At 29.7% G+C, this 12,415-nt stretch overlaps 1 protein-coding gene across 1 annotated transcript; it reads left to right on the top strand.

Annotated features, from left to right (window-relative positions):
* Positions 1-414: 414 nt before the first annotated feature.
* On the top strand, positions 415-8,600 carry Phum_PHUM427950 (Paired box protein Pax-6, putative; the record flags this gene model as incomplete). The annotated part of the gene is made up of 5 exons (XM_002429274.1): positions 415-700; positions 5,270-5,410; positions 7,223-7,534; positions 7,630-7,817; positions 7,920-8,600. 5 exons carry the CDS (start codon positions 415-417, stop codon positions 8,598-8,600), a joined length of 1,608 nt encoding a protein of 535 aa, XP_002429319.1.
* Positions 8,601-12,415: the final 3,815 nt, after the last annotated feature.

Below are 12,415 nucleotides of genomic sequence, written 5' to 3'. Positions count from 1 at the left end.
TTTTATATATTTTATAAACAAACCAATAAAAAAAAAGTTCCAGCATCTTTTTTTATTTAAATTTTTGGGGGAAAAACAATCGAACGGGGGTGGAGTTAAAAATTGAAAAAAAAAATTATTACTATTATCATCATCATCATCATTATTATTTACTACGCGCATACTCATCGTGAAAAACATTTTTTTCTTACTTTTTTTTTTTTGTATTTTCTTTTCGTTTCCTCCCTTGACCGTTAAAAATGGCGGCGGAAAAACAAAACAAAAAAAAATTCGTTTATGTTAAAGTAATAATGATAATAATAATAATAATAATAATAATGATGATGATGATGATGATGATGATGATGATGATGATGATGATGATGATGATGATGATAATGATAATGATAATGATAATAATAATAATAATAAATCATGGAAATGTTTTTCAACAACAAACTTTTTCTTCTGCTTTTTTTTTTTTTAATAACAACAGCAACAGGAACGAACGTTTTAAACGCACCGAGCACGTCTCTAAGAGATTTATACGTTTCAACTCTTGGTGCTCCACCTTTGACCTCTATATCACCGGGTCATCCTCTAGCAAATTTAGCATCTCAACAACAAAGACTATTAGAACTCTCAAGATTCGGTTTGGGAAGACACTACGATCTCGCTCAACACATGCTTACGCAACAAGGAGCCGTAACTAAATTTTTGGGTGAGTTTTTTTCTCTTTCTTATTGTTGTACGTCATCATATAATAATAATAATAATAATAATAATAATAATAATAATAAATAATAATAATAATAATAAATTATGTTTGAGTTTATGTTATCGTAGCGTATTTTGCATTTTTTTTTTGTTTTTTTTTTTTTTTTGTTAACATTTAAGTTCTCAGCCTTTTTCCGTTTAATTACGTTTGCGTGATTATAATAATAATAATAATCTTATAAAAAAAATAAAAAAAAACCTGATCGGGTTTGTTTTTTTTTTTTTTTTTGTTTTCCACGACAAACAAAAAAAATTTTTCATGTCGAAAAAATGAGTCACGACGTATAAAATGCTTAAGCAGACGATGTTAAATTTGTAGGTACGTTCAGAAATCAAACTATTTCTACCAAGGGTAGAGGCGAATTCGAATCTCCCCGCTCCCCCCTCCCCGAAAAATTGAAAATTTTTAATTCATTTTCATTTCCTCTCGCACATACGTTGCATATACACACACACAACAAAACAATTTTCTAATAAATGTGTGTGTTTGTTTGTTTAAAAAACAATTTGTTTACTGAAAATATAATCGTTTTTTTTTTTTTTAACAAACCTGTCGTTTTATTATTATTATTCTATTAAATATTCGTTTGGAAGGTTACTTATGAAACACACACACACACACACGTGAAATTATGAGAAGGAGGAGGAAAAGGAGGAGGAGGTTGAGGAGAAAGAGGAGAAGTGAATAAACCAACAAAACGCATTATTAAAAAAAATAAAAAGAATAAAGTTGACATAACAAAAGAAAATCGACACAAGTTTTAAAAAATGATATTTAAAATTCAAAAAAGATAAACCTGGAGTAATTAAAATAACAATTGGATAACTACTCATCAACAAAATAAACATCTAAAATGGCAGATGATGACTGTCGATGATGATGATGATGATGATGATGATGACGACGGTTAATTAGTGATTGTCACAGAAAACAGAACAGGAAATGGAAAAAAAAAAAAAAAAAAAAATTAGTTAAAACAAATTCAAACCAACATTCTCTCTCTCTCTCTCTCTCTCTCTCTCTCTCTCGATTGTTTTTTTTTTTTTTATTTCATCTTCATTTTCCTTATTTTATTTTTTTTTTCATTCTCTATTCACGAACGATTGCTCGCCATTTTTGATTTTTATCTCTATGAGATTCAGAGAAGACATTTTATTTTGATTTAAAGCTTTTATTATTGATTTTTTGAATATTAAACGTGGCAGAAGAAAAAGGTGAGGCTTTTTACAAAAAAAAAAAAACGATAACGATGATGATGATAATGATAATGTATCCGGAGAATTGTAATTGCATAATCGAACTTTATAATGTTCTTTTATCTTTTAAACAAAAAAAAAACGTTATTTGCAACATAATGAAATTAATTAAGAAATTTTTTTTTTTTTTAACACAAGATTAACACACTCCTCATTTTTTTTTCTTTTCTTTTCTTTTTTAAAAACGATTGTTTTGCTTAACTTTTTATACACAATAGGTACGTACAAGGTGTATTCTCTCTCTCTCTCTCTCTCTCTCTCTCTCTCTCTCTCTCTCTCTCTCTCTCTCTCTCTCTCTCTCTCTCTCTCTTTCTTTCTCTCTCTCTCTCTCTCTCTCTCTCTCTCTCTCCTCACTATTCTATTTACGAAAATTGTTCTTATTTAGTTTTCACTTAAAATTCCGTATTAAAAAAATTTTTTTTTTTTTTTTTTTTTTTTGATAACAACATGAATATTATTCGTTCGTGTATGTACTTGAGTGTGTGCATGTGCCAACCAGGTATACACACACACATAAATTAATCCCAATATACCGGGTATCATTATCCGCAAAGAAGGTAATTATCTTTCGGTTAATTGCAGGAGTTACATGTAAAAATTAAAATTTAGACTTGCATGTCAAACGTAAGCATTTGCTTCTATATATACGCTTTCAAAAGTTTTAACGTATCCATTCGGGAGAGCGACTATTTATTTATTTGACCACATATATTTTTATACCATTACCCCCTCGGTCAAGGTGGTTGTAATTGAACGTTGAAAGAGAGAGAGAGAGAGAGAGAGGAAGAGAGGAAGAGAGAGAGAGAGAGAAAAAAATATACGTACGTATTGTGTGTGTGTTAGTTATCATTTCATGACTAACGTTTATTAAAAAACCGAGGGGCGTAAATATAATTTTATAAATAAAATTTCACAACGTTTGTACTCTCTCTCTTTTTCTCTCTCTCTCTCTCACTCTCTCACGAACGCCAAAATTATGATAATAATAATAAAGGAAAGAAAACTGAATCGAACCGAATGTTAAAATGAAATTTTTTTAGCGTACCTGAATTTTTTATATAATTAAAAATGTATTTTCCTCGGTAAAAATATCATCATTAATAATATCATTCGTAAAAAAAAAAAAAAAAAACGTTAATGAAAAATAATAATAATAATAATAATAGAGTGTGATTATTTATTAATCGAGAACAAATCATCATCATCATCATCATCAAATGTGGAAATTTAAGTAAAACACGATTAATGTTGTGATTAAAATTTTTTTCGGTAAATTTTTACACACCTGCCACGATACCTGACACGATACCTGATTTTTTTTGTTTTTCGCTTAACAATAATAGAAACCGAGAAAATAAAAATAAAAAAATTTTCTGTTAAAAATTCGCCATCGAAAAAACAAAAAGAAAAGAAATTTATGGATCCGTACGAGAAAAAAAAAAAAAAAAGAAATATATTACATCCGTTTCCGGTTTCGAAAGTTTTCTCTCTCTCTCTCTCTCTCTCTCTCTCTCTTTCTTCCTTCCTTCCTTTCCGAAAGAAAATTTTTTTTTTTTTAAATAAACTCTTGGGATTTTTTAAGAAAATTTTAAACTTCAGGCGTCTGTTTAAACGCACACACACACGCAAAAAAAAAAAAATTTTCGAGATACACCTTGCAACCTGTTTTATTATTATTATTATTATTATTATTATTATTAACAAATAAAATAATTTTTAACGTATCGATTATAGAAAAATAACGTAGTATATCGATAAGAGTTTAAGATAATTTTTTTTTTGGGGCCGATATGAGGAGACCCCCCCGGGTACGCGGCCTACCTTTTCCTAAATATTATTGACCACCTTCGAAGACTCCAAAAGGTTTTTTTTTTTCCTAATGGGCAATTATATAATTTGATTTCTAACCCCGATTTTAAATTTATCCAAAATCTCTCTCTCTATCTCTCTCTCTCTCTCCTTCTCTCTCTCTCTCCTTCTCTCTTTTTTTCTCTTTTTCTCTCTTTCTCTCTCTCTCTCTCTCTCTCTTTCTCTCTCTCTCTTTCTCTCTCTCTCTTTCTCTCTTTCTCTCTCTCGCTCTCTTTCTCTCCTTTAATAAAAATCGAATACAATAGTCAGTCATAAATGATTTTCCCAGGATTTACTTCATTATGCCATGTCCAAAATTTTTTTTAATAACAGAAAAAATAATTTTTATTTATTTAGAGAGAACGAGGGGGTGGAAAGAAGGGGGTGAAGGAAGGGGATAAATCTATTGAATATATAAAAACGTGTAATTATACAATAGGTTATTAATAATGTTCGAAACATACAAAAAACTTTTTTCTTTTCCTTATATAATTGAAAACTAATTAAAGAATTAACGGGTAATTATTAGGATACTAGGATGTTGATGAAAAAGTCTCTCTTTCCCTTTTTGTTTGTTTGTTTGTTTGTTTGTTGGATACAAAATAAAAGTTTTTTTTTTTTTTTTCTTGTGTTGACCATCTGTAGGACTTGTAAAGTTAAAAAGAAAAAGAAAAAAGATCGGTCGGTCAATGAAATGACATATGTCAAGCCGAAAATATTATTATATTCCACGGCTAATTCAATGATGGGTTTTGTTCTATGACGATAACAATAATAATAATTTTTTTAGCGATGGTCGTGTCACGCACCGTCCACCAATGAGAGTATCACTTCTTTGTCGTCAAACGTGATATAAGACTACTAATTTAATGAGAGAGAGAGAGAGAGAGAGAGGGAGAGGAAGAGGGAGAGGGGAGAGAGAGAGAAAGGAAAAAGGAGGCGGTAAAGTAATATACTACCATCGACCCGTGCGAACCTCCGGGCATTATATGATAATGAAAATGATTCCAAGAGAAATAATAATTAAAAAAAAAGTGAAAGAAAGAGAGAGAGAGAGAGAGAGAGAGACCGGAAATCACCTGTTAAAACCCTCAAAAAAAAAAAAAAAAAAAAAAAAAATCATTTATCTGATATTAAAAAAAAAAGAAAAGAACCGAAGTAACGTACAATTAATGTCTGAATTGAATATCTGGGCCGACCCGATATTTTCAGTTCGCCGACTTGTTTAAATCAATGATTTTTTTTTTTTTTTTTTTCCTCGTGGAAATTGTTAATCATTTTTATCATCATCATCATCACCGCCACCGCCACCACCACACCATCACGTGTTTCGTTTTTAACACAAATGTATAAAATTAATAATAAAAAAAAAACAATAAATAATCGCATTTTTTTTTGTTTCATACAGGTACTCTTCGACCTCCAGGTCTTATTGGTGGTAGCAAACCGAAAGTAGCCACACCTGCTGTCGTATCGAAAATCGAACAATACAAAAGAGAAAATCCAACAATATTCGCTTGGGAAATTCGTGAAAGGCTCATTTCCGAAGGTGAGTTTTAGTTACACGTTTTTTTCCACGTCGTCACAAAAAAAAAAAAAAAAAAAAAGTGGTAGCAGCGAACGAACCCGTGGATTTTATTTTCTACGATTCCGCCTTTATACCCAAAATAATGAATGTTTGAGTCAAGCACATATTTAGTCAATGACCATGACAGCCAGTCAAACTATTGGGCAATTTAAGCTTACATTTCGGTGCTTTTTTCTTTCTTTTTTTTTGCTACTCGTTGTGATTGTCGAACCGTGACGTAAAAAAAAAACTAACTAATGGGAACCTTTTCAGTACCGTATCCATCCTCGTATTTCGACGACTACCAATATTAAATCATTTTTTCATGCGTTTACTTACTTATTATTATAACATGTACGAATATAATAATAATTAATTAAACGAAATCCTTACAAAACAATCATCTTCAACTTATTAAAATCACAATTGACTTATTACCAAATTTTATTACTTTTCCTCATAATAATAATAATAATAATAATAATAATAATAATAATAATAATAATAATGATAATAATGATAATAATAATAATACGATTATTTGACCCTAAAGCAACGAATGTAACTTTACTTTTTTTTTTTTACATGCGTCAACGACTATAAAGTTTTATAAAAAAAAAAAAAATGGCGGAAAGATCATCGTTTACATTCCTCCCCCCTCGTCACCTCTCCTCCCCTCCCCGCCTCCCCTCTTTCCCCACCGCTCCCCCTCATCGATTTTATTCGAAAAAAAATTCATGCTTCGATTTAATCAAGGTTGACAGTAGTTAAGAAATGAGGAAATGTCACATTCTAATTATTATTATTATTATTATTATTATTAATATTTTTTTTTTATTCTCTCATTTTAATATTAGCCGTAGGTAAAACCGCGTAAACATAATTTTTTTTATAAGCGGCGGTTGCGGTTGTTGTTTGTTGTTGTTTTGGTTTCGGGTTGTGCAAGCTTGGACTAATTAATACAATTTTAACAATTAATTATTATTATTATTATTATTTATATTTTTTGTTAATGAAATTTAATTATTGTTTTTTTTTTTTTTTTGGTATTATTCACTGTCTGTATCAATTTTTACTTTTTTTTTTAAATTAATGCTTTTATTTAATTTAATAATTGCTTTCGTGTCGTTATTATTATTATTATTATTATTATTATTATTATTATTATTATTATTATTATTATTATTATTATTATTATTATTATTATTATTATTATTATCGGAGTTATGTGGAAATTTACTAGAATGTTATCCGCTTGTTTGCATTTGTTTTTTTACAAATTAATATGTAATTAACAGTTTTGTAAAAATTGACTTTGATTTTACTAACTCAAGCATTCGAAAGTTTTTTTTTTTTATAATAATAATAATAATAATAATAATATATTAAAATGTAGAGAATAATGATAATAATAATAATAATAATAAATATCTCATTCGTTTCGCTCAAGTTGCAAACAATTGAATCACTGAATATTCGAGTCGAGTTTTTTTTTTGTAAGGCACGATGTCGAATGACGGAAGGACAATGAAAAAGACGACATTAAAATATGAAAAGATGTAAAAATGATTTAATTAACGGCAGCAATCAACATGACTAATGGCTGTCACTCGGGGTTTTTTTCAAATCTCCGGTCAAATCCCTTTGATTAAAAAAAAAAATGAAAAAAATGTACCTGAATGTGTTTGAAATTCTTATTACGTGAAAGACCACCCGAGATGCGTATATAGTTTTTTTTTTTACGGGATTCGTGACATTTTATTATTATTATTATTATTATTATTTCGTTTAAAGGTGTTTGTACGAACGCGACGGCCCCATCGGTATCTTCCATTAATAGAATATTGAGAAATCGTGCAGCGGAAAGAGCAGCTGCAGAATTTGCAAGAGCTGCCGGATATGGACTCTATCATCCTCATCCTTATGCTGCGGCATTTCCGTGGCATCCAGCCACGGCTCATTTGTGGAATGCTAGTTCCGTATCGGGCGGATCGATTTCCGGTATGGGAGGACAACACGGACGAACAAGTAACTCTCAAAGCAGTTCTAGTCCCGGAAATGTGTTAAACGTACCCGGATCGGATATCATAATACCTAGATTAATGGGTAATTAGCGCGCGCGCACACACACACACACACGTTCGAAATCTTCATTTTACTTTTTTTTACTTTTTCAACGTAAAATTTGATTTAATTATTAGATGTCGAAAAGGATGAAACATCGAGTTTAGACGACAGCGATCAACCGAAATTTAGAAGGAATAGAACAACGTTTAGTCCGGATCAATTAGAAGAATTGGAAAAAGAATTTGAGAAAAGTCATTATCCTTGCGTGTCTACAAGAGAACGATTGGCGTCCAAAACATCTTTATCGGAAGCTCGAGTCCAGGTAAAAAAATTATTATTTCCAAACGTTTTTTTTTTTTTTTTGTTATAAACAACGAAAAAAACGAAAATATTGAATCTGATTACAATTTCGATTGACTATTAGGTCTGGTTTTCTAACAGACGAGCCAAATGGCGGAGACACCAAAGAATGAGAATTTTAAAAAGGAGTTCATCGCCGAACGTTACAGATTCCGGAAGGATATCACCGTCTCACAATTCGCCCGCGGTTACGGATTCATCTCCCATATCTCCGAGATTATTAATGGGAGGGAAAAACAGCGCTTTCAAAGCTCTACACCCGTGTGCTAAAAAAGACTCCGAACCCGTTAAAACTTACATACGTGCGGAAGATTTAAAAAATTATCAAGCAGAAGCATTGAAAAATATACAAGAATCTTCCCCTAATTTTTATTACAATCACGAAGCGTTAAAAAATTATTTTCAAAACGAAGATCATCATCATCATCATCATCATCATCATAATCATCATCATCATCAGCAGCAGCAATTTAAATATGGAAACGTCGCGTCACGAAATCCTCAGGGAAGAAAACAATCTTTCGAACAAAATGGAAACGATTCAATGATAGACTCGGAAGAAGATGGAGAAGGAGAAGAAGAAGAAGAAGAAGAAGAGATAAACGTAAACGACGAAAGCGACGAAGAAAAAGAAAGAGAATATATAGCCATGTTAAAAAGAGAAAGACAAAGAATGGAAATGGAAAAAGATGGAAACAGACAACAACCGTTGGAATTAACTACGAGAGACAAACAAAAATCATAAAAAAATTTTCCTATTTCTTTTTTTTTTTGTAATTTCCCCCCCCCCTCCCTACCTCCTCCCCATCCCCTCGCTCCACCCCCTCCCCTTCATATGTAAATTATGTTTATTTAAATAATAATAATAATAATAATAATAATAATAATAATAAATTTTTTTTTTTTTTAAATTGGCAACACTTTTTACAACACAACCCTCAATTAATCAATCAATTAATTAATTAATTATTATTTACCTATTTATTTATTTATATGTACCTTTTGAAAAAAATTGTTTAATAATAATAATGATAATAATAATAATGATAATAATAATAATAATAATAAGGCCAAGTTAGGTCCTTAACCGTTTAAATTCGACAACGCCCAAGTTGACGCTAATTTGCTTTCCGCACAATTAAGCTTTCCCAAAGGCGACAACACGAGTAAAGTTATGCAAACGGGGCTTTAGGGAACTTTCTTTATTTTTTATTTTTAACGAGTTAGAGAATGAGGTTGAAGCGAGCAAAGATCACACTTAAACGAAATATAATTATAATAAAGAAAACGCTTTGAGTAAAATAACGGCGTCGGATTATAATACGTTAATTTACTTCCCTCTTCGACTATGAAATTACGGAAATGACATGCACAGATCGTAATGCGTGAGTGTGTGCGTGTATGCGTGTATGCGTGCGTACGTACGTGCGTGCGTTTCTTTTAAATAACGTGTTTTTCTTTTCGTTAAAAAAAAAAAAAAAGAAAAAAGGTAAAAAACGTCAAATGAAATAAAAATTTCCATCCAACAACAAATAACTTAATTTTCCTATACCTTTTCGAAATCGTGAAAAAAAGCAGAAGAAATTTTTTTTTTTTCTTGCGAACTTGAAACGAAATTAATAAAATTACGAAATTTCATTTTGTTATAAATGAATAATGATAATAATGATAATAATGAAATACCCGAAGGAAAAACAAACCGATGGAGAAAAAAAACCTCCCAGTCCTGACACCTTTTTTTTTTTTTTTTTTTTTTTTTTTTTTAAATATTATATAAATTAATATAAGTGGTCGTAGTCGCTACCGGCGGGTAGTTTTTAGGGGTGGATGATGATGGTATACCCGTTTTAAATATTGTTACTCACACACACACACAGGTGTAGCCGCGATATTTTAAAAAAATAACCGTTTGATTAATTACCTTGTTTTTTTCGTGATAGGTTTATCCTTTTCCTTTTGTTTCTCTCTCTCTTTCTTTTTTTGCTTATTTAAAAAAAAAGGAAAAAATTTAGACTCACCCTTTGAAATCCATAAAATCCTACAAAATCCAAAGACTCCTGTTAACAATAGCAAAACATCGATATCCGTCTGAATTCGCTCCTGAAAAATTTCAAAAAAACGTTTTTTTAAATATTTATTTATAAATAATAATAATAATAACAATACAATAATTGTTGGTGATTGCGTCTATTGTTAAAAAAAAAAATAATTTTTTTTGCAGGATTGCCAACCGGATTTTTTAAAAAAAGAAAAAAAAAAAAAAGAAAACAATTAAAATCAATTATTAAAATTTGTTATTGTCAACATGATCATCATCGTCGTCGGATGTTTTTTTTTTTTTTTTCGTCTTCTGCTTCTTCGGTCACACCTTTTTTTTTTTTTTTTTTCTAAAAATACGAATAAATTATTTCATTTAAAAAAAAAAAAAAACGAATTCAAAATATTCATTCAGGTTTGGACCTAAATTTTTTTTTTTTGACAACAACACATTATTCGAACGTTCGTTTGTCGTTAATAATCAAGCATGAAGAAAAGTTTTGATTTGACAACAAACATAATTGAATCAAAACCTTGTTTTGTCTGAGCAAGAATTACATAAACTTTTCGACACATTTTTTTTTTTCTTCTCTCCTTTTTTTTCCCTTTTACAACAACAACAACAACGACAACGACAACAACAATCGACACCACTACGATATCAGGTATCGAACGATTTAAAACCTCAACATAACTTTTTAATTAAATTGTTTGTTTTCTTTTTTTTTAAATAAAATAAATTTAAATTTTGTTTCATTCATTTCCATTTATTTACTCTATGGTTCGACATAACAATAAAAATTAAACCAACTCAACTCGTTGGATTAGAATTTTCTAGAATATGCAAACACCTCAGCGTGTAAAATTTTACTTAATTAATTACCGTGTAACAAAATAAGGTATACGTAGTGAGTCAGGTATGGATCCTAAAAGAGATTTAAGATTTATTTTTGAATTGAACACATTAAAGAAAATGTTATTATTAAAGACTAAAGTAATATATGCCTTTTGGCTTTAACTAACTCAATGTAACTGGTTACCACGGTTTGGGACACACCTTTCAAATCGCACAATTAATCAATCAATACATAATACAATCAATATTTATAATTTGTCTTTCTTCTTCTTCTTCATCTTTTTATCTACCAATCCATCTATCTATTCATCTATCTCTCCATCCATTTATCCATCTATCCTTTCATACATTCATCTATATATTCATTTACCTTATTACATTCCAGATATACTTGCGGTGGCTGATATATTTTTTCATTTGATTTATTTCATGCAATTTATTAATCAAACGTGAGTGCGTGCGTGAGTGCGTGATTGAGTGCGTGAGTGAGTGCGTGCGTTCGTTTGTTTGCGTTTGATTTTGTATTTTTTTTTTTTTTTTTTTTTTTATAAATAATTTTGCCCGATTCATGTGACTAATTACGTGTTTATATCATTTTGAATAAATACAATCGTACGAGACAACAACAACAACAACAACAATTTTTTTTTTAAAATTTATTTTAACAAACGCGAATTGTCTTTTATAACCTTTTCGAAAATTTATTTTTTTTCCAATAATAATAATAATAATAATAATGATAGAGTTATAAAAAAAATCAAGTTAGAAAAAAAAAAAAAAATACTAACAAGAATATTTCTTTTTTTGCGCGCATTGATTGTAATTATCATTAGCTACCTTTGGCTAGAGTATACTAATTATCCAAGCAATTATTTTTTTCTTAGCGTTATTAGTAACTCATTAGTAAAAAAAAAAAAAAAAAAAAAGAAAAAGTTTTTGAAATTAATAATAATAAGCAAACTATCGCAAATATTTTTTTGGGTCCCCTCATTGTGCTCCCCCCCCCCTCATTGTGCTCTCGAGATTTAGGTAAATTGTCAACAACGAAAAAAAATTATTTTTTACATAAACCGTCACGCGGATTTTTTTTTTTTTTGCTTTCAAATATAAATAAATTCTCGGTAATTTTTTTAACTACTCCCACCCCAAACCCCCCAATCTTGCCCCCCCCCCGATCACGAACGCGACACGAATGAATGCGACAAAAAAAAAATAAAAAATTTGATCGATACGTTTTAATTTTTTTTTCTCCCCCGTCGGATTAGTGAGAAATAAAACGAATTAAAATTTAAAGGGTGAGTTTTGAAAGAAAAATAAATAAGAAGACAAATTATTAAACTTTACGATGAGTATAATAAAGTTAATAATTTGTGTTATCTATGAAAAATCACAGGGTTACCAACCTTTTTAAATAAAAAACAAAAAATTATAAACCGCACCGTAATCGATAAGGAAAAAACAGAAAAACAGAAAACAGTCGAAACGTAATTAAAATTTTTTTTTCTTTCTTTCTTTCTTTGTTTGTTTTTGTTTGTTTGTTTGTTTGTTTGTTTGTTTGTTTTCTTTCATTCACATTAAACCAGTGACAAAAGTAATAATTTTTACTGATGGCACTTTAAAAACGAATAAAACCGAGTAATTTGTGTGTGTGTCGTCGTTTTTTTTTT

The sequence above is a fragment of the Pediculus humanus genome, genomic scaffold (genome assembly GCF_000006295.1).
Source record: "Pediculus humanus corporis 1103172108195 genomic scaffold, whole genome shotgun sequence".
NCBI lineage: Eukaryota > Metazoa > Arthropoda > Insecta > Psocodea > Pediculidae > Pediculus > Pediculus humanus.
This window is presented reverse-complemented; position numbering and strand designations above follow the sequence as displayed.